Source organism: Micropterus salmoides, unplaced genomic scaffold, assembly GCF_014851395.1.
Source record: "Micropterus salmoides isolate LMB-PRFRI ecotype aquatic unplaced genomic scaffold, ASM1485139v1 Ms_hic_scaffold_21, whole genome shotgun sequence".
Taxonomy (NCBI): domain Eukaryota; kingdom Metazoa; phylum Chordata; class Actinopteri; order Centrarchiformes; family Centrarchidae; genus Micropterus; species Micropterus salmoides.
In genome coordinates this window covers 11,678,877-11,700,415 of record NW_024041262.1, presented here as the reverse complement: position 1 = coordinate 11,700,415, position 21,539 = coordinate 11,678,877, and the positions used below count along the sequence as shown (strand labels likewise).

At 40.5% G+C, this 21,539-nt stretch overlaps 1 protein-coding gene across 1 annotated transcript in view; it reads left to right on the top strand.

Annotated features, from left to right (window-relative positions):
- The window catches only part of wdr90 (WD repeat domain 90), a 28,120-nt gene extending 8,506 nt beyond the window's left edge, over positions 1 to 19,614 (top strand). The window contains exons 21-43 of the mRNA XM_038735935.1: positions 275 to 405; positions 717 to 847; positions 1,117 to 1,278; positions 3,199 to 3,327; positions 3,983 to 4,116; positions 4,214 to 4,254; positions 4,339 to 4,464; positions 6,882 to 7,046; positions 7,174 to 7,256; positions 7,354 to 7,456; positions 7,712 to 7,833; positions 9,095 to 9,251; positions 9,408 to 9,598; positions 9,742 to 9,910; positions 10,123 to 10,246; positions 11,824 to 11,995; positions 16,059 to 16,181; positions 16,465 to 16,633; positions 16,823 to 16,953; positions 18,207 to 18,350; positions 18,605 to 18,721; positions 18,840 to 18,924; positions 19,041 to 19,614. Of these exons, the coding sequence (XP_038591863.1) occupies positions 275 to 405; positions 717 to 847; positions 1,117 to 1,278; positions 3,199 to 3,327; positions 3,983 to 4,116; positions 4,214 to 4,254; positions 4,339 to 4,464; positions 6,882 to 7,046; positions 7,174 to 7,256; positions 7,354 to 7,456; positions 7,712 to 7,833; positions 9,095 to 9,251; positions 9,408 to 9,598; positions 9,742 to 9,910; positions 10,123 to 10,246; positions 11,824 to 11,995; positions 16,059 to 16,181; positions 16,465 to 16,633; positions 16,823 to 16,953; positions 18,207 to 18,350; positions 18,605 to 18,721; positions 18,840 to 18,924; positions 19,041 to 19,198 (3,067 nt within the window). The 3' untranslated portion in view covers positions 19,199 to 19,614. The remainder of the gene's footprint in view (positions 1 to 274; positions 406 to 716; positions 848 to 1,116; positions 1,279 to 3,198; positions 3,328 to 3,982; positions 4,117 to 4,213; positions 4,255 to 4,338; positions 4,465 to 6,881; positions 7,047 to 7,173; positions 7,257 to 7,353; positions 7,457 to 7,711; positions 7,834 to 9,094; positions 9,252 to 9,407; positions 9,599 to 9,741; positions 9,911 to 10,122; positions 10,247 to 11,823; positions 11,996 to 16,058; positions 16,182 to 16,464; positions 16,634 to 16,822; positions 16,954 to 18,206; positions 18,351 to 18,604; positions 18,722 to 18,839; positions 18,925 to 19,040) is intronic.
- The last annotated feature ends 1,925 nt before the right edge of the window (positions 19,615 to 21,539 follow it).

The following is a 21,539-nucleotide window of genomic DNA, read 5'->3' as shown; positions in this document are numbered from 1 at the left end:
TGGATACCAAAAGTATGCGTTGGGCGCAGTTACTACATGCTATAATATCATATGTCAAGGTGTGTATAATTACTAAAAAATACAGCTGGATACAATCGATTCCACCTCGGCCAGTCTCAGTTATGGGCCAGCTGGTAGAGACACAATACGGTGCATTTATGATGTGTTGCTACACATATACATGGTAAAAAATTCTAATTTACCATCTAAACTACCATTGTGTTCTTGTTTTTCTGTATGTATGATTGTTTGTGTTTTATGTATATATATTTAGGCAGCACAGAGGTGAAGTGGTGGGTCTTGCCTTCTCTCCAGATGGGGAGTTCATGTACAGTGCCGACTCCCAGGGCTCTCTGGCACTTTACGACGCCTCTGAGGAAGACCACAGTGCGATCAGAGTTGTGTGTATGTAGACATAAGCACAAACCAGTGCACAGACACACCCAAGTTAATTTCAGTACGTCATATGTTACATTTATCATTGAAATGTGAACTTAAATCAGCTTAATCACATAAACATTCATACATTAATTTTATTTGCTAGCTATTCCATTAAATAGATTCCATGCAATTAACAACACTAAGATAATGCCTGCACTTACTTATTGTGTATTATTAGTTATTACTCAATAACTTACTGGTTCAAATTGCAGACACAAGCTAACATATCATGCAGCCACGTTCAACATCAATGTTGTTTGTCCCTGATTGGCTAGGTAATGTGGTGGCCCGAGGCACTGAGCGCGCTCCAGACGCCTTGACTGTGAGCAGTGACAGCCGCTGTCTGGCTTTTGTTGGTCCATCGGAGTACATTGTCACCATCGCTGACGCCCGGTCATTGGATGAGGTATTGTGCGCACTGTCACCTTTCGGCATCGTGCCATTTGTCACGTTGATCAGGTATATTAACTGGTTATGTGGAATTCTCTTTTTGGAGTTTTTCCCAAAATCATATACCATCAGAAGGTGTTCTTAAGCTGAACGTAAATGTTTATAATAATCCCATTCTGCCCACTTAATATATTCATCATGTCGCCTGAGCTTTGGTAGTGATGTTGTTCTGGTATTTATGTCTTACTGTGTGTATCCACACTGATCCTTTCCATCTCTGTCTAGTTGCTCCATGTAGATGTCAGTATTTTGGACGTAGAGAGCCCCCGTCTTGATTCTGCGCTAAAGGTCTGCTTCTCTCCGGCCTCCACTGAACACTTGTTGGTTGCCACATCTGCTAACAAGATCCTGTGGGTTAGCACCAAGACAGGTCGTCTGCTCCGAGAGGTAACGCTGCTGAACTTTAACACATTAGCTGATCATGTTAAGTAGTAGAAGAATCTATAAATGACTTGTTGAGAGGGTCCAAGGACGAGCATTCACTTGAGACGTAGAAAGAGACATACATTTCTGTCAGTACTTACATGCTGAGTCTATAACCTGCTTATTCTGTTACTATCACATCCCTTTAAAAAGAAAAATATGAAAGAATAAATAGTTTACTTGACAATCGAAATCTTAAAGTGTAGGTTATAATTTAGGTACTTTCTAAGTTAGTGTGTGTATATAGTCTGTTCTAAAAGGTCAAATACATATACACTGATCAAAATTATAAACACTTGTTTTTGTCCCCATTCATCATGAGCTGAACTCAAAGATCTAAGACTTTCTCTATGTAGACAAAAGGCCTATTTCTCTCAAATATTGTTCTCAAATCTGTCAAAATCTGTGTTAGTGAGCACTTCTCCTTTGCCGAGATAATCCATCCACCTCACATCCACCTGCCTGAGGCAGGCACACCTTTGCCAGCCTCAGGCACACTCAAAAGGCCACTCAAAAAACTGTGCAGTTCCATCACACATCACCCAAGTGTAACCACACCAGACCAGGACCTCCACATCCAGCATCTTCACCTCCAATATCGTCTGAGACCAGCCACCCGGTCAGCTGCTGCAACAATCGGTTTGCATAACCAAAGAATTTCTGCACAAACTGTCAGGAACCGTCTCAGGGAAGCTCATCTGCATGCTCGTCGTCCTCATTGGGGTCTCGACCTGACTGCAGATCGTCATCGTAACCGACTTGAGTGGGTAAATGCCCACATTCGATGGCGTCTGGCGCTTTGGAGAGGTGTTCTCTTCACGGATGAATCCTGGTTTTCACTGTACAGGGCAGATGGCAGACCGCGAGTATGGTGTCATGTGGGTGAGTGGTTTGCTGATGTCAATGTTGTGAATCGAGTGACCCGTGGTGGTGGGGTTATGGAATAGACAGGCATGTGTTATGGACAACAAACACAGATGCATTTTATTGATGGCATTTTGAATGCACGGAGATACCGTGATGAGATCTTGAGGACCATTGTTGTGCCATTCATCCACGACCATTCCCTCATGTTGCAGCATGATAATGCACAGACCCATGTTGCAAGGATCTGTTATCTGTTACATAGAGAAAGTCTTAGATCTTTGAGTTCAGCTCAAGATGAATGGGGGCAAAAACAAAAGTGTTGCGTTTATAATTTTGTTCAGTGTATACACGGCATATAGTTGTATTTGGAGGAAAAAGTAGTTGGGTTTTAAGAACTGTTGGAACATCGTTGTTTAGTTGAGCTAAAATCAGGAGCCAGATAGCACTGCATAACAAGAATAGGGTTGGGCGATGTCTACAAAATTTCCATCGGACAATGTCTACAATGAATCATAGGGTGCGCGCGCGTGGGGGTCAGCAGTCGTCTTATGTGCATGTGTTCTCGCACAGACTTCACTCGGTAAAAACAAATGGCAGACTATTAACTTACGGTACAAGTCGCGGTGGATATTTTACGTACGGACCAGGTAAAGCAGCATTGAACACACAGGGTGCAAATGTTGGTTTCAGTTGTTTGATAGTCTGCGTCATTAATAAGCAGACGTGCGGCTCGCCTGCTGCCGTGATAAGGGACCGGGGGTGGAAATATATGGAAAAAAGGCGAGTTCTCAGTCTTTTAGGTGACTTTATAAAACATACTGCTGATGAAGAAAATGGAGCAGATGGGGAGAGAGACGATGGCGTCGTCTATCAGCCCAACCCTAAACAAGAAGCTCACGGGTAGAAAAATGTGGAAAATAAGTCTGTAAATAGAAACACTAACAGGAGTACGAGTTTTGATATGTATATTTTGTCTGTGTATGTTTGTTTCTGACTGGATTTCTGTCCTCCTGACAGGTGTCTAAGGTGCAGAAACACCAGTGCTCGTCCCTGGCTGTGAGTGAGGACAGTCGATACCTGCTGACAGCAGGACACAATGCTGTAAAAGTGTGGGATTATAACATGCAGCTCAATATTAACTCGCAGGTAAGAGAATGAATACTTTTTAGATTAATACTATTGCATGGAATATTAACTACAGAAAGTTCCTGTTGCTGATTTATTTATTTTAAAAGTACAATTCAAATAAGCACTGAATGCAATGTAAAAGTACTTTTAACACAGATTTCAACCTGTCAGTTAACAGCTTGTGAAAACAAATAAGTACAGTGGGCAGGCAACCAACAAACATTTTTATTAACAATTAATCTGCAGATTATTTTCTCTCTGAATTGATTTAGTAGTTTGGAAAATTGTAATGGGTTGTTTTCTGATATTTTTTAGACGAAGTGCCAGTTTATCCATTTGTTGGTCAAACAATTTCTTGGTCTGATTTACAGTCCAAAGCCCAAAACAAACAAATGTCTACATTTAAGGAGCTGAAAACAACTAAAACTAATCCATTAATCAACTAATTTAAGATAAAAGTTATTTTACTATTGAATGTACATCTTTTAGTGTATTCTGTGATTATGCCATTAAAAAGTCAGGTAATTTTACACAGTAAAATCTTAAGAGCAATTACAATTGCACAGTTATGAGGTAAAATGTTGCAGTCATCATTATCATAGAAAGTATGTTACCTTCCTTGATAGTATTATGTGTGTCAGTAGTAACTGAAACAGGTGTTTCTCTCTATCAGATGTTCATAGGCCACAGTCAGGCCATCCGCCAGGTGAGCTTCACCCCTGACCAGCTGGGTGTTGTCTCAGTTGGAGATGCCATATTCCTCTGGGACTTCCTGGCACATCCTGTTGACTCTTTGACTGATAACCGGTAATAATCCCTGTTGTATGTTTGGATCTTTGGTGTTAATGTGTGTGTTTTTGTGTTTTATTGGTAAATGTCCGATACACTCTGTCTTCACTCACAGTTCACCTCTCAGAGTAAGCCACATCTCAACTCCTCGATCAGGTAACTAGATTAAGAGTTCTTAGTTATGCTATAATAACAGAAGATGTACGTGATTAAATTTTTTTCTCTAAACTAATCTAACAGTTCAACCAGGAGCTGAAGTGAGTCGAGTTCAGTTGTCCACTGGGATGCCTCGACAGACAGCGCCTCTCCCCTCCTCACCACCACCACGACTGGATGTCAGCACCCTTGACCAAGTTGACCAGGGGGGTGAGTTCTCTATTTCAATTTTAAATGACTAACCAGCAATTCCTATTTATTACTATCCATAAGCTGTCAAAACTGAACATCTTTTGCACACACATTTGTAGCTGATAAGAAAAATATGATGTATTTACACAAATCTACCTTTGTGTTCATAACTTAGCAGTGACCTAACTAGTTCACGCAATTTCAGTAGCTAATAAAAGTAGATTTACACATATAAATTATATTATAGGCTTACACCTTATATTCCTTGCAATGTCAAAATCTTTGAAATGTGTTGAAATGCCTCTCCCTAGACATTTCTCTTAATGCATGATTGACTTGTCTGTTCATTAGTGAGTAGACTTTAGACAATGGCAATGTATTGACAGAGTTGTAGTTTTGGGCAGTGCAAGAAAGAGAAATCCATGCTCCCTCAGCATTCAAAATAAATGATTGCAAAAAAAACATACCATTCGATTTCCCATTGAATTAGAGGAGGAACAGTGTGCTCTGCAGGGTTTTAATTGATTTTTCTGGACTGCTTGGGTGTTGCATCTCTTGCTAAAGTCTAAAGTATTTGCCTCTACAATGAGTGCACCTGCCAACTTATATGGATTTACAGCAGGAAAGTAGGGCTGCACAATTAATCTAATCGCAATCTCGATGTCCTCATGTATGATTACATTACCGCAAAAAGTGTGCGATTTAATAAAACAGAGTGTGTGACACTCGCTGTGCGCTGCAGTCTGCTCATTATCCCCGCCCACACCGAGCTCTTGCATGTGGCTCTACAAACATAGAGGACTATGTGCAATCAGAAAAATGATTTATGAGCTGTGTGCAAGTAAATTTTAAGACAACAACCTGCCTTAAGCCCCCTCCCTGCCCCGCCGCTATTGTTCAAAACATAGTTGGACTCTCCACCGGAGCACCAGTCGCTCTGTGACAGAGACAGAGAGACGTCGTTGACAGCTGAAGCAGTAAGACAGAAGAAAACAGGGAGAAGATTAGGAATGTTTTGGTTTGGCTCGCTGGCCATTTAACGTTTTAACGCTATTTATCGGTTTATTTTTGTTGTTCAACTTTTCATAAAGTCGACGTGCCTGTAAGTTTCACTTTTCGTTAACTGACCAGTCACAACCTGGATGGGTGGGACGTTAAACAGCAAATATTCAAATGATGAACAATATGATTATTGACAAGTTTGTTCTTAGCATTAACAAATTAGAGACCAATGTAGAGCCTCTTTCTTGCTCAAGGATTTAATGAATAAATAAAACCCCACCAAAATTAAACAGCTGTAATGGATTTAATATTCAGCTAGTGGTAACATAGTAGGCAATACTATTATATGAAATTATGATGGATATATTAATTATTATATGCTATTATTATTATACTAACATTATACTATTAAATGAACATAATCCTCTTTATTTAATGTCTTTCTGACCCCAGGCAGGATGAGCCAGCGCCATATAATATTATCCTAATACACTGTATACTAGTTCCTCCTCCAGGTTGTGGATGGAGTCTCTGTAATGAACAGATGTAGATTTATCCATCCAGGCATACTGGCATCCATCCAGAGTCAGGATGCCAGTATGCCAATGTTTGCTCCTTCTAGCTGCCTCCTCCGTAGAGCAACACGCTCCCTTGGTTCTGCTTTATTAGTTCCTGTTAAAAATATTGTTTATTGTTTAACTTTGTTCAAAAAAGACATTTCAAAATGTCAATATTCTGTGCATTTTCCTTGATAATCAAGCAAGTAGACTCATAGTACCATGTGTTCCAATATAATTGAATTGCTACCGCAAATAGCAATATTGTCCACAATAATCGCAATATGAATTTTTCTCCAAATCGTGCAGCCCTACAGGAAAGTTAGAATAAAATATGATTAGATGATAGCATTTGTACCTACTGTATGTATAAATATAAAACATAATACTGGCTGTCTAATTGAAGCTGAAGATTGCTTTTGACAGCTGTTAATGGCCAAGAGGCTTGCTGATTATCCACATGTTGGTGGAGTTTACTTGGTTAGTCAGGCCAGTAGAAAATAAATGGATTTCTTGTGGACTTGTTAATTGCATGCTTGCAGTGTGTCAGCAGTCACTATGCTCGTTTATTTTATATTCAGACACAGCTTTGTAATGCTCCTAAATGAAATGTTTCAGATTTGGGTACATATTTATCAGGAACCTCTCTTTAAAATACAGGGACACAATTATTTTAACACTGATTTTAAATCACTGATTTGAGTAGCAAATATCTCAGCTGTTCTCAAAGTAGTAGTAGTAGTTGGGTTAGCAACATCAAGATTTACTTGCAGTAGTATGAGGAATTTATCTGTTGCTAATGGCTATAACAGAGGTTTTCAATTGATGCAGGGACATGATGATTAGGTTTATTTCTCTCCGGTTTCCCGCCTGCAGTTTTGGGCTCCTTGTCTATTTGTGATGACACCACAACCGTCCCAGCTGTTCCAGTCCCAACCACTGGTTCACGTCCTTCCTCTGACCGCCGGCCTGCTGTTTCCTTCCTTAAGGTCACAGAGCTGGTCAACCCATCTCCTCTGAATACCAGTCATATGGATGCTGGTAAGTGCGCCAGTGTATTGTTTGGCATTAACAGTGAACTGACTTACTTTTGTTACTTTCTCCTTTTTTGTATCCTTTCTTTTTTTTGAAATGTATATTTTTATTAATAATTTATTTTGTCATTTAGTTGAGTTGAAAGGGAAGAAGCCAGTACGCCCTGATTGTTACAGGCACTTTATCCCTCGTTTCAAGAGCTCCACTCTTGATCAGGTAAAAAGAGCATGTTGTATAATGATCGACTGTATCAGTTCAGTGAGTGTGAGATTAGTTAGTTTGCTGGCCCGTCTTAATGTTTTCTCTGATCCAGGCTGCCGTGGCTCCCCAACCAGGAGAAGAGGGCATAAAGCTGAAAGCAGTGATTGGCTATAATGGCAACGGGCGTGGCAATATGGTGTGGAGCCCTGACCAAGGTTATCATAATATACTCAAATTAAAAGTAAAACAAAATATTTTTTGGGAACAGTTAAATGCTGGCTGTCAAATCCAAGTGCTGTATTATTGTGAGCAGTGAAATATGATTTAAACAGCTTCTTGTCTGTGTCTTATTCTAATTAAGATTAAATAAAGATATGAACTATAGCTTGGACACTGTCCACTGTCAGCTGTTTTAAAAAAGAGGGAGTGGTTATTGTTTTGCCCTATCCAGTGATCGATTTCTGTTGCAGGTTTGTTTGCATACTCATGTGGCTGTGTGGTGGTGGTGGAGTACCTTCATACAGGAAGTCAGAGACATTTGCAGGGCCACAGCGAGGAGATCTCCTGTCTGGCAGTCACAAATGATGCACAGGTACTTGTCACAGTTCTAGACTTCAGTCAATATAACAGTAGGTAGGGCTATGATCTGAAAATGCAGTACATTTATTTTTAGTGCTAAACATTGAGTCTCAAGTTTGGTGTTTCTGTTACTCTGAAAGCACATCGCTGGACGCACATAACTAGTGCTGTAACTAACGATTCTTTTCATTATCCATTAATCTGCTAATTTCTTTTTAAGATTAATGGTTCGTTTTCAGATTTTTTTTGTCAGATTTATATTGTATATCATATAACGCAAAAAGAAGCAACAAATCCTGCCATTTGACCCTGAGACTGTAGCATTTTTTTCACTAATTATGCTTGAAAAATGACTGAAACGGTTAAATAGTTGCCAATTATTTTTCTGTTCATTGACTAATCGATTAATCAACTAGTATAATTAGTTAATTAATTAGTTAAGTAATAATAATCAACTGATATTTGAACAGAGTGGTGACTCTTTAAGGAAATAATGTAGAATGAACATCACTTTCAGCATGCTTATTAGGCTCGTTTCTAAAATTTACACATATCCGGAACTGCTCTTGAAAAAGCAAATAGGGAAAGTGAGCACAAGTGGATAAGCAAGATTTAATGAACAGATGACAGTATCACCACAAAATGAATGTGCTTACAGAGACAGTGTGTGGAACCTGTGATCATCTCTTCATGTGGTTGCTCCTGAAATGTTTCTATGTAGTGTCCAAATTGTAATTAAACATATAACACATTGTGGACATTTGGCACCATGTGGGAGAATCACAGCAGATTGTGAGGAAATATTTCCCAAGTTCATTACTAGATCAGACTAGACAGAACTGGCCTCAGCCAGTCAGCTCAGCAGGGAAGATCTCAGGTAGGCAGGCGATCACTACCTCAGAAAAATTAACTGGCCCCAGCTGTTTGGCAAGACGCACAAAAGGAAACTAACATCTATAAATCCATTCTCCCCCGGAGACCAGAGAAGGACATGTCTGATCACTAACCCACTTTAACACTTGATTGTAGAGCAGAAGTTGGCTCCAAGTGAGGCCCTGAGTACACTTCTAATGTGTCAAATAATTATGGAACTCAACACAGACAATAATAAATGACCAAAGGAAACTCACAAGGCTGCTTCATCAATGTATTTAAGCAACCGGTTCCATTTAAATGAATGTATTTGTACAATACAGTGCACATACTCAACAATAGTGGGGCCCAAGAAGTCCAGGATTATGAAACAGGCTATTTTTCTCGTGTTCGGCATCCAGACGGTGGCATCAGCAGCTGGCGGCAGCAATGGTAGCAAGAGCCTCATCTGCATTTGGGATGTCCTGAGTGGAACTTGTCGTAATACCATCTCCTACCACAGGGGGGCGGTGCAAAGTCTTGCTTTCTCCAGGGATGATTGCTTCTTTCTCTCTGCTGGTCAGTAAAGTTTGAATAGGATTGCATCCATTAGTCATGAGTCCTGTCATTTTAAACTTGATGTTTTGCACCACTTTAAAATGCAAAAATACACTAAATGTCGCTGTGGCCAATCAAGTGACTGGGCTAATAGTGATTCTTCCAAATGTCCCATAGGAGACTTTTCGGACCTAGAGGTGGCTCTGTGGAGCTGCAAGACCTTCCAGCTGCTGTCCAGTGTGAGTGTGTCAGGACCGATCCATGACGCAGCCTTCAGCCCCTCTGCAGCCAGCCAGCTTGCCTGTGTGGGCAGCGAAGGGGCTTACTTCTGCCTCATCCATACACATGGCTTGGATGTAGACCTCAAGGTAAATGACCACAAAAAAACATATTTAAAGATTTTGTAAAGAATGTATGTGTAATTGACAAAACAAGATCCATTATTTGCTGATCCACCATTTTGGCTTAAGACGTGATGGTACAAGAATAAACCACCCTTTCACCCTTGTAGGTCCAGAGGGTGAAAGCACCCGCAGAGGTGGGTGATGTGGAGCTGACGGCTCTGTGCTATCACGTGGACACCTTTCTCTTCACTGCCACCAATCGAGGACATGTTTGCGTCTGGGACGTTAACACACAGCAATGCTTCATGACCTGGGAAGCTGATGAGGGGGAGATTGGTACAAATGGACCCTCTGTATATTCTGACCATTTAGTTTACATAACAATATTTTCAGCTTTAGTGAATCATATAGAAAAAACAACAGCATTATTCTCTTGTAGTAAGTTGTACTGAATTAAAGTGCTTTTCATGTCACTTGGTAAAATACATACAGTCATTTTGACTGATGTGGCTTTCATGTAAATGGATTGATATGGTTTCTTTGTGTAGGAATGCTGCTGTGTCGAGGGAACCGTCTGTTGACAGGCAGCAACACCCGCTGGTTGAGAATGTGGGAGGTAGAAGCTGTACAGGGCATGAAGCCTCAGGCAAACGTCTGCAGTGGGGAAGACAGGTCTGTAGCTCATTCTCCTGTTCTTCCTGTGTCCTAGCCAGGCAGTAGCGTCTTTTTGTGTGATCTATACATGCATGCCAAAGGGCAAGAACATAAGTAAAAAAGCTATAGTATATTTATGATTTCTGCTTTTTTTTTCTTTTTTTTTTTCTCTTTTCTTGTAGTATTTCCTGGTTTTCATCCCCTACAGATTTTGCACATTTCAGAATACCTTAGTTCTCATGGGTTGTCATTCTGCATTGTAAAATAACCCTGTATTTCATTTTGATGTGACTGTGGGCAAAGAGGGAAAGTGTGGTTGACTCTTTCATAATAGAAAGGTAGAAGAGGATAAAACAATTCAAAAGGAGGATTTTGGATGGCATATAAGTGAGTCTCTTAAAGTAAGTTTTATGACGTGATGTAACTCTGAAATTTGATGTCAAATATGTACAACAGCCTTTTGGTGGTGAAAGGGGCACTTATGGATACATTTGTGGGTGGGTGGGGATGGGGGGGGGTTCTCCTGGTAATAATGCCAATCAATTTGACATTGACTGGAAAAAATAACCTCTTGTTTCCTAGCAACTACTGTATATTTTGCTGCATTTTGAGCTTTGTGATGTCGAGGTTAAAAGTGTTCCCTTTCACTTAATTTGAACTGGTTAATCAGGTCTCTGTAAATGGCATTTGGTACTTTTTATTCTGCCACGCCAGCGATAGCCGTGGCCGGAGGCAATATGTTTTTGGGTTGTCCGTCCAACCCATTCTCATGAAAGTGATATCTCAGACACGCCTGGAGGTAATTTCTTAAAATTTGGATATTTGGAAGGATGAACTGATTAAAATTTGGTGATCGAAAGTAATGGTTACTGTGACCTCACAAAACGCAGCCATAACTCAAGAACTGATGACCATATTTCAGTTGGTCGGACACTAAATAGGTGACACCTCTGTCTCAAATGTCATTGTGAACTCAAAAAAGATTTTTAGCATTTAATTTCTTGCTAAATTCCAGATTTCACACACATTAACTAGCACCGTACAGGATTTTCTCCATCTCACCCATTCTGCCTTTCACTTCTTGCCTCATTCTGAATTTCGAATGACCTCGGAATCACATGACTACAAACAACTTATTTGATTGCACTTAGCTAATTGTGATCCTGTAAGTGAGTTTCTGCTACAATTCATAGAGAAACATTACATCAAAAATTCCTGGAGAACACACAAGCACCACATTTTGTGTAGCTACTCTCCACTGCACTCTAGGTGATGGTCAGGAAATATATAAAAGAATAAACGCAGTATACGCAGTTAATTAAAAAAAATGATGTGCCTGACAGCGGCTGTCTTAATCATAACACGTGTTTATACGAATGTGTTATTATGCTTTTATGGTGCTTTTTCTGCTAGGCCTCACTTGTGGGCTTTTTTTTTTTTCTTTGCACTATGTCATGTATAAAACAAGCATAAAGATGTTTCTATGTGTTTTATATGAAACTGATGGCGAATGAAAATATGTCACTCTCTCACCCTCAAGTGGTCGGGTCTCCTTTTAATAATGGGTTCTTTGTTTTTGGTCGGCTGTCCTTCAGTGGGACCATGGTGGTGTTGGAGCAGGAGATAATGCTGGATGGGACAACGGTCAGTGCGGCATTCGACAACACAATGGACATGGGTATCGTTGGCACCACAGCGGGAACGCTCTGGTACATCAACTGGTCAGACAACAGCAGTACCCGGCTGGTCAGCGGGCACAAGACCAAGGTACCATATGCACATCCTGTGTCTCCACCAGGGGCTGAAACATCAGCTTATAACTTTGAAGCAACAATTTTAACAAGATGTTAAAATTGTTGTCACATTTGCCTGTCCATGGTATCTTTGTGTGTGTGTGTGTGTGTGTGTGTGTGTGTGTGTGTGTGTGTGTGTGTGTGTGTGTGTGTGTGTGTGTGTGTGTGTGTGTGTGTGTGTGTGTGTGTGTGGTGTGTGTGGTGTGTGTGTGTGTGTGTGTGTGTGTGTGTGTGTGTGTGTGTGTGTGTGTGTTTTTCTTATTTTTGATTGCTCCATTGTCCATTGAAATATCTCAACTATTGGACAGATTGCCATTAAATTTTGTACCAACATTCATGGTCCCCAGAGGACGAATCCTGTGACCTGTCCTCAAGTGCAGTGGTTCCCAACCTTTTTTTCCTTTTCCTATGATGTAATTACTTACTAATAGCAAACAAATGGAGTCAAATGACACTACGGAGCAACAGTGAACGCACCACTGCAGATGTCACTCACTAACGTTAAGTTTCAGTTTCGATCCACATACAGCACACTTGAAAACTGAATCACAGGGGAATTTATTAAACAGGGCAACTTTATGAAACGTACTGCTGATGGAGAAAGTCAGCTGAGACACATACAGGGAGAGAGAGACAGGAAGAGGCAGAGCAAGCCAGTGTGTTGCCGTGAGACACCAGAGCAGGCTAGGTGTGTGTGTGAGTGTGGGGAGAAGAGCAGAGGAGCAGATTCAAGTAAATAAACCCTAAACTATAAGGTGGAAAATGACCTACAATAACCTACTGTTAATACAAATAGCGTACAATATACACCGCTACCGAGCCCACCCCCCACCAGTCGCTGCCGCCACAGTTGCACTGTCTTAATGAGAGCTCCACAGTCAAATGAGCAGGTGTGTCGCGGTTCTGTCTCTCGGATCCGCGACACGAGATCATGGACTTTTGTGTCAGGATTTTGGTCTCTGTTTCAAAACCATTACAGCCCTACTACTAAGTAGTCTGCCTACTGTTTTAAGTGAGGAAAAAAATGTATACAGACTTTTGTATAAATTATCTGTTGTTATCACGATTTTTTGAAATGTGCAAATCAAAGTTTTTTTGACAACCTCAAAACAGATAAAGCTTTGGGCACCCCCTGTGATCTCTGGCAACCCCCTCAGGGGGGCGCGGACCCCAGGTTGGGAACCACCGTTCTAGCGCCACCACGAGATTGACATTTGTGGTTTTGAATGAAACCTGTGAGAAACTCTTAGATAGCTAATTACATTTTAGCATGTTTTACATGGCAAACTTAGATGATAAACACATACGGTACCTGTTAATCATTTGCATGTTAGCATTTAGCTCAAAGCACCACAGTGCCTAAATAAATCCTGATAGAGTCGCTAGCATGGCTGTTGATCCTTCCTTGTTAATGCTTATTATAATACAAGTTTTTCTGTCATTGCAGTGTTCAACACTACACAGAGGTTGACAGTCTCTTAACTTGCAGATAATCCTTTTTAATGGAGGACATTTATACATGTCAAACTCAGATGTAACTAAAAACATTTGTAATGTCTGCATTGCTGTGATCATCTAAGCTTGTGATAATTTTTTTTTACTAGTAGATAATAGCCTAAACTATTGTGGTACTCATTAAATACTGTATATGGCTTGTTCTGTTAAATATATATGATGTAGCGCATTTGTTTCTCTGAAGGTTAATTAAGTTATATTTTAAGTATAAACATTTCTACTGACTGGTCTTCAATTCAAGTGATGAAGTCCACCTCCACAGTAATACATTGTGGGAAACCCTGCTCACTGGTACACTAAATGCAGAAACCATATTACGATGTCTGATTCGCCTGCGTTTCCTGCTAAATATCTGCAGTAAGAATATTTTAATGGCTGCCAGTTTATCACACATAAAAGGTGATTCCCAGGGAAGTGGAGTATTTCATTTTAAATTAAGTTTGCAGCTGTTAGAGAGAAATATTTAAACCAGGAAATGAAGATGATTAATAAATTAGTGTAAAGAAATAGCAGGGAAGCAATTAACAACTAGTGGTGACATTTCAATCAAGTGATGGCAAGGTCCCCAACACAATTAAACCTATTTAAGCGATTTTGAGATTACAGATGTTTGACAACAGGAAAATGAAAATAACTCTCCAGATCTTTGAGGGACTGAAAACATTTGATTAATGAGATGCTGTAGTACTAGGAAAATGCTGGCTTTTACCACTTAGTTGGTTTATCAAACCCAAAGGCTGTCTCAGATACAGTGAGGAAAATAAGTATTTGAACACCCTGCTATTTTGCAAGTTCTCCCACTTAGAAATCATGGAGGGGTCTGAAATTGTCATCGTAGGTGCATGTCCACTGTGAGAGACATAATCTACAAAAAAAAAAAAACTATTCATTTATAACTATTTATTTGTATGATACAGCTGCAAATAAGTATTTGAACATTTGGTACAGTAGCCTTTGTTTGCAATTACAGAGGTCAAACGTTTCCTGTAGTTTTTCACCAGGTTTGCACACACTGCAGGAGGGATTTTGGCCCACTCCTCCACATAGATCTTCTCTAGATCAGTCAGGTTTCTGGGCTGTCGCTGAGAAACACGGAGTTTGAGCTCCCTCCAAAGATTCTCTATTGGGTTTAGGTCTGGAGACTGGCTAGGCCACGCCAGAACCTTGATATGCTTCTTACAGAGCCACTCCTTGGTTATCCTGGCTGTGTGCTTCGGGTCATTGTCATGTTGGAAGATCCAGCCTCGACCCATCTTCAATGCTCTAACTGAGGGAAGGAGGTTGTTCCCCAAAATCTCGCAATACATGGCCCCGGTCATCCTCTCCTTAATACAGTGCAGTCGCCCTGTCCCATGTGCAGAAAAACACCCCCAAAGCATGATGCTACCACCCCCATGCTTCACAGTAGGGATGGTGTTCTTGGGATGGTGCTCATCATTCTTCTTCCTCCAAACACGGTTAGTGGAATTATGACCAAAAAGTTCTATTTTGGTCTCATCTGACCACATGACTTTCTCCCATGACTCCTCTGGATCATCCAAATGGTCATTGGCAAACTGAAGACGGGCCTTGACGTGCTGGTTTAAGCAGGGGAACCTTCCGTGCCATGCATGATTTCAAACCATGACGTCTTAGTGTATTACCAACAGTAACCTTGGAAACGGTGGTCCCAGCTCTTTTCAGGTCATTGACCAGCTCCTCCCGTGTAGTTCTGGGCTGATTTCTCACCTTTCTTAGGATCATTGAGACCCCACGAGGTGAGATCTTGCATGGAGCCCCAGTCCGAGGGAGATTGACAGTCATGTTTAGCTTCTTCCATTTTCTAATGATTGCTCCAACAGTGGACCTTTTTTTCACCAAGCTGCTTGGCAATTTCCCCGTAGCCCTTTCCAGCCTTGTGGAGGTGTATAATTTTGTCTCTAGTGTCTTTGGACAGCTCTTTGGTCTTGGCCATGTTAGTAGTTGGATTCTTACTGATTGTATGGGGTGGACAGGTGTCTTTATGCAGCTAACGACCTCAAACAGGTGCATCTAATTTAGGATAATAAATGGAGTGGAGGTGGACATTTTGAAGGCAGACTAACAGGTCTTTGAGAGTCAGAATTCTAGCTGATAGACAGGTGTTCAAATACTTATTTGCAGCTGTATCATACAAATAAATAGTTAAAAAATCATACATTGTGATTTCTGGATTTTGTTTTTTGATTATGTCTCTCACAGTGGACATGCACCTACGATGACAATTTCAGACCCCTCCATGATTTCTAAGTGGGAGAACTTGCAAAATAGCAGGGTGTTCAAATACTTATTTTCCTCACTGTATATAGTGGTAAGAGTGTAGCAACCACAGTAGAAAATGCCTGGTGTGTCCTGAGCAAACTCTGTTTTTAGACACAAGGCTTGTGTTGGTAACATGGTGATCCAGGATTGACAGGTATGTGTTCAGGCAAGAAGCTCTTGTTGTGTCCACTCTCTAACCCGGGATGCTTCATTCTCTGCATGTACTCCTCTCTACTGTCCAGGTGAATGATGTGGTGTTTAGCCCTGACGAGGGACAGTTTGCCACCTGCAGCGAGGACGGCAGTGTGAGGGTGTGGGCAGCACCCAGCAACGAACTGGTGGTGCAGTTCCAGGTGCTCAACCAGGTAAAGGAATACGCTTAAACCTTAGGTATTCTAAATTAATAGGTGGATCAGGTCCAATATAAACTGAAGGAACATGATGCTTTTTCTAATGGACACCTCGATTAAACATCTTGGACAAAAAAATTATGCAAATATAAGAGAATAAATTGCACACCACTGAAAATGATTATGCCTTTTGGATTTTTTAAAGCTGTAAACAAGATGGCATATGTAGGTACAATCACAGGCACTGTAGCATACACCTTTTCAACAGTATCCCCTCCTGTTTTTCTCTGTGGGTCAGGCCTGTGGCTGTGTATGCTGGAGCCCTTCTTCCAGTAAGGACAGTGTGTGTGTGGCTGCGGGATACAGCGATGGCACCCTGAGGATCTTCCGACTTGCCTCCTCAGAGATGGAGATGAAGCTGCATCCCCATCGAGTGGTTGTCACTGCCATCCAGTACTCTGCAAACGGTGAGAGGGCCTGCAAAGCCAAAAAGCATCTTTTGTATTTACCATCATTTTACTACTTGTTTTGCACACTTCCTCAGTATTCCTTGTCTCTGTCTGCTTACTTTGGTGATTGTTTCATGCCTTTTTACACCCTCCAGAGAAGAGCCATGAACTTGTTTGATCCAGGTTTGGCTGTTTCTGGCCCTACAGGTCATGTGATCCTTTCAGCCGGGAAGAATGGTCTGGTGGCTGTCAGCAGCTCAGTGAATGGAGCGACCATCCGCGTCATCAGGGACCACAAAGGAGCGCAGATTACCACCATCCAGTGTGTGAATGAACAGGTCAGCTCACTGTATCAGACCAAGGAGTGAAGCTTTAATAGAACTTAACATGGCATCACCGTAGAAACAGTGAGACAGGCTAGAATCGCCCGAGATAAGCAACATTTACAATCATAGCCAAAAATATGGGCACAGGTGAGTTTGATTACGAATTAAAATGGCATCACATGCTTGAAATACAATTATTTCTGAAGATTTTGACAGGGTGCCAATAATTTTCTATGAGTTCTATGTGGAATGTCTCAGATTGGACCTTTTTTTTTTCTCTCCTTTTTGTTGTTGTTTCAGTGCAAACAAAAGAAATAGACATGATGATACCAAAGCATTTGTGATTGCGACAATATTCTGGGAGAAGTAGTGCATTATGTGACAGACGTGCAGTGGTGCCCAGTCCATAACTGTAAAGTGAGCGACTACCAAAATTGCTCCTGAAAGCGCAACAGCAATCACTTGTCAACCAAACACTTTGGACAGTGCTCTGAGTAGTTTTTTTCTGTGTATATTCAGTTCTGCTGCAGCTCGTGTCAATGCTTTGCTACTTCTTGAATGTACTTTCAACTTATGTTTCTGCGGGCAAATACAACCCGTATCGTGTTACCTGCGAAGACTTACGCAGTACCACAAATGTAAACTCTTGAATGAACTGGAAATATACTGTATAATCACTAAAAATCAGAAATAGAAAATAGCAACACTGATGTTTATTTCTATGAAAATGTCATTGACCATTTCTTTAACGAATGTAGATTTTTGCTTTCAGTGACATCACTCCATTTAGAAAATGGTGTGCAGTCTTCAAAAAACTAGTTTCGAAATTGATCTATACAATTAATAATACATATTAGGCGGAATAATAAAACCGTACCAGTGTCTTTGTCAGAGGCATTGAATACCTCTATCTGTTCCTGAATAGGTAGACATATACATGTGATCTTTTAAAAAATACTTCATTTGTGTGACACCTCGTCGTCATATAATGTTCGTTGGGAAGTGAACTAGCACTCGGCTTTTCTGACACAGATGCTGTTGATTCTGCCAGCCCCTTGTACAGTACAAAGAATTGTCTGACATTTCCTTTCATCCGCTCTCCGCAGCTACAGCGTCTAAGGTTATTGATCATATATGATGCTTTTTAAATACGAGGAACAAAAGTGCCCATTGAATTTCTTCCTTTTGGTTCTAGTGACATTTTCTGACATTTCCTCACATTTCCTCATCAGTACCTGTCTGAAGCTGTATCTTCTAATCCCCAGTGCAAGAATTTTGGACTGGAAGGAAATGAGATGTGGTTGGCTGCCAGTTCTGACAGACGCGTCAGTGTGTGGGCTGCTGATTGGTGGAAGGACAAGTGTGATCTGCTAGACTGGCTGACATTTCCTGCCCCGGCCTATTTTGGGGTACTGTCAATATTTTGAGTAGCTCTACATGGTAATTACTAGAAATGTCACTCCAAATGATGAGTGCTGCTGTATATCTTTTTTTTTTTTTTCTTTCTTTCTTATTTGACCTTATGTAAATGTAATGTGACCGTATCTTAAATATGGATGTAAGCAATGAAGGACTTAAAAAAAACAAAAAAAAAAAACGAAATGCATTCAACATTGACCTCAAGGATTAAATTAAATAAATAGATAAACCTTTTGTGCTATAGGATGAAAGCCCACCTCCCAGCCTGGCTGCTTTCTGCCCTGCAGACCCTAGTCTGGTGGTCTACACTGGCTACGGAGTGGAGAAAGAGCTGTCCTTCTACAGCCTTGTTAAAAAACAGGTACCGCCGCTGCCTCTGCTTCACTCCTCTACCACCATGTTGTGTTTTGTGCTCTACCTGTTCACGGCAGATGTTGCTGGCGGAATCTCACATATCATAATATGTTTTTTGACAACAGATAATAAAAAAGATTGCACTGCCCCACTGGGCCACATGCATCAGCCTCTCCGGTAAGAGTCAGCTCATAGCTGTGGGATCAAAAGGTAGGATCTTGTTTTTCTTTCTCCATTTGGTTCCAGTAAATAAATTAGATTTCAGTAGTGTAAATTTGGAGCATGTTTGTAATTAATGTCTCACTATTTGTCGAATCTCTCACCAGAGCGAGTGTTGAAGTTGATCAAGTCGACCAGCGGCAGGTTCCAGGACTTCTTGCAGCACAGTGACTCTCTGCAGACGTGCCACTTCTCTCCCTCTGGGACACTTCTTTTCACTGTGGCTTATAATGAGATCCTGCTGTGGGAAGTGCAGGGCCTCTGAAGGCCTCTGAGATCTGTTTTTAAACCTCAAACGGTGTAGGTTTATCCCCTTTCACATGTGCCTAGTGTATATCTTTACTTTGTCATTTTATTGTTCCGCAGATTTTTTTTTTTATTCAAATATTACTAGGTAAATTGTTATGATTTGAGGAGAAGCTTTGTGTAAGAGTGAAGATTATGTTTTGTGTGTGATTTTTAAAATACAGCCGTTTTCTAACATGTTGAATGGATTTGTTTTGTGTCCAGTCACTTCCAATGTTTGATTATTTTTTTTTAGCTTTTCTTACTTTGAGTTTGAATGTGTGTTTGAATGTGTGTCCTGTCTGCTGTTTTTTCCAGTGGTAGATAGGATCTTGAATTGAGGGCTACTCTGCAATGGGAAGGAGTTTTAATAAAAAGCAGCTTGTAAAATTACAATCTGTATTGTATGATGAGTCCATGGGGGGGGGGGGGGGGTTGGGGGGGGGGGGGGGGGTCTGACCCCCTAATTAAGGCTTGGACCACCCCAAAAGAGGCAAAAACAACAGTTTAGGGGGCGGGGGGTTCTTACCTGTCATTAAATATTACAATATATTTCCCATACTCATGCCTTATATTCAAGAATGTTGAAGTAGGATTTCTGACACCCCTAAAATGGACCATATCATTTCCTAACCTTGAAGTTAGTTGGACAAGACTGCCTGCATCATTCGCTGTTCAGCTACTCCAGTCCAGTCCACCACACGCTGGTGGAGACACTGTAAGTTAATGTCAGTAGTTAGCTTAGCTGCTTTAATGCACTTAACTTTCCAACCTTCAGAGTTTCGTAATTAGCATTTATTTTACTTTAAATGAGCTATGTGATGTTAGCTAGCTGATAGCCCACCCTGTCATTTCATTACCACTATATCATTTCATATTTTATGTAGACCTGATTGTTAGCCAACACTGGTGTTTAGGCATGATGAGCAGGGAAATTGAGGATTAGTTATTGTAGATACACATTTTGACATCAATATAGATTTTATTATTACATTTTAAGTATTTTGTGAGTCTTTCTACAATAAGCATGGTATTTGTTTTCACTCTGGAATTCAGGAGTGTTACTTGGCTAGGTAAATGTTAAAATCCAGGTGTGTTATTTCAAATTTATTCAGTTTTATTTATATAGTGCCAGTTCACAACAAAAGGCATCTCATTGCACTTTCTATATAGAGCAGGTCTAGACAGTACTCTGTTTAATATTTACAGAAACCCAAAAATTCCCAATTCCACAACTGTGTATGACAACTGCTTAATTGAACGCAGATTACATTTAATTCACAGACAACATGAGCAGGAGGAATGGAGATATTTACTAAAAAAAAGTTGAAACTTGAAATAATAAAATTTAGGAATTCGAGATGATAATGCAGACCGTATTTTAAGATAGTGTCTTTGGTTCTGGTTCAACATTGTGTGGGTGTGTTTTGAGCGGTCATGATGGTCTGCTGTTGTGTGTCTGACTTTCTGGCAGTTTTGCTGTAGAATAGTGACCTCTGAGCACAATAGTTGTCCTGTGGCATGGAGCACCCATGAACTGGTGTAATGAATTTGATTTATCATCATCTACAGACACACATTAGTTAAATAAGCAAGGATATTGTTAGCATTGTAAGATTTTAGTTTACTGAAGTCCGCTGGGTTTTCTTTTTGACCTGGGAAAAAAAGTTGATCCCCGCAGTCACTGCATAATTCGCACCCTGATTCCAACAATGGATACACACTGATGAAAGTAGACTGCTACAGCCAAAGACAGCTGTATTTTTAAGAAGGTGTCCTGTTAAGGAACATTTTTCTTCTTGAGTTTCCATTTTTGTTGGAGGACACGATGACAGAACTTCCTTTCTGTCACAGGGACTTAAATTTAGGTTAAGAGATTAATCTGTGGTGATTATCTTCACACATTTTATTTTATATACAGTGGGTGCTGCATGAAATAAAATGTACATAATGTGACCATAAAAATGGTTCAGATACTTAGATAGAGATCCCAACGTGCAGCACTGCCAGCATTTATTTACTGTTTTAAAGCAGTTAAGGAGATATTATGCAAACCAGTCTGAGGAGGTTGAGAGCACTTCATTTAATGCAAAAGCAGCTGGAAGATTGCCCCGCTGGCAGATTAAATCATGTCGAGAGAGGAAAATTATTGAACATTACGGACATGTTTGATACTGAAATATGAGCAAAGGTGGCAAACAAACACTGTAAACGGCAGTTGACATTTTGTTGAGAGCTCAAATTATCCTCTCCATTTCTCCTCTTGTGCTTTTGGAGATTGTTGTATAATACTTAAGTTTATTATACATATACACCTCTTT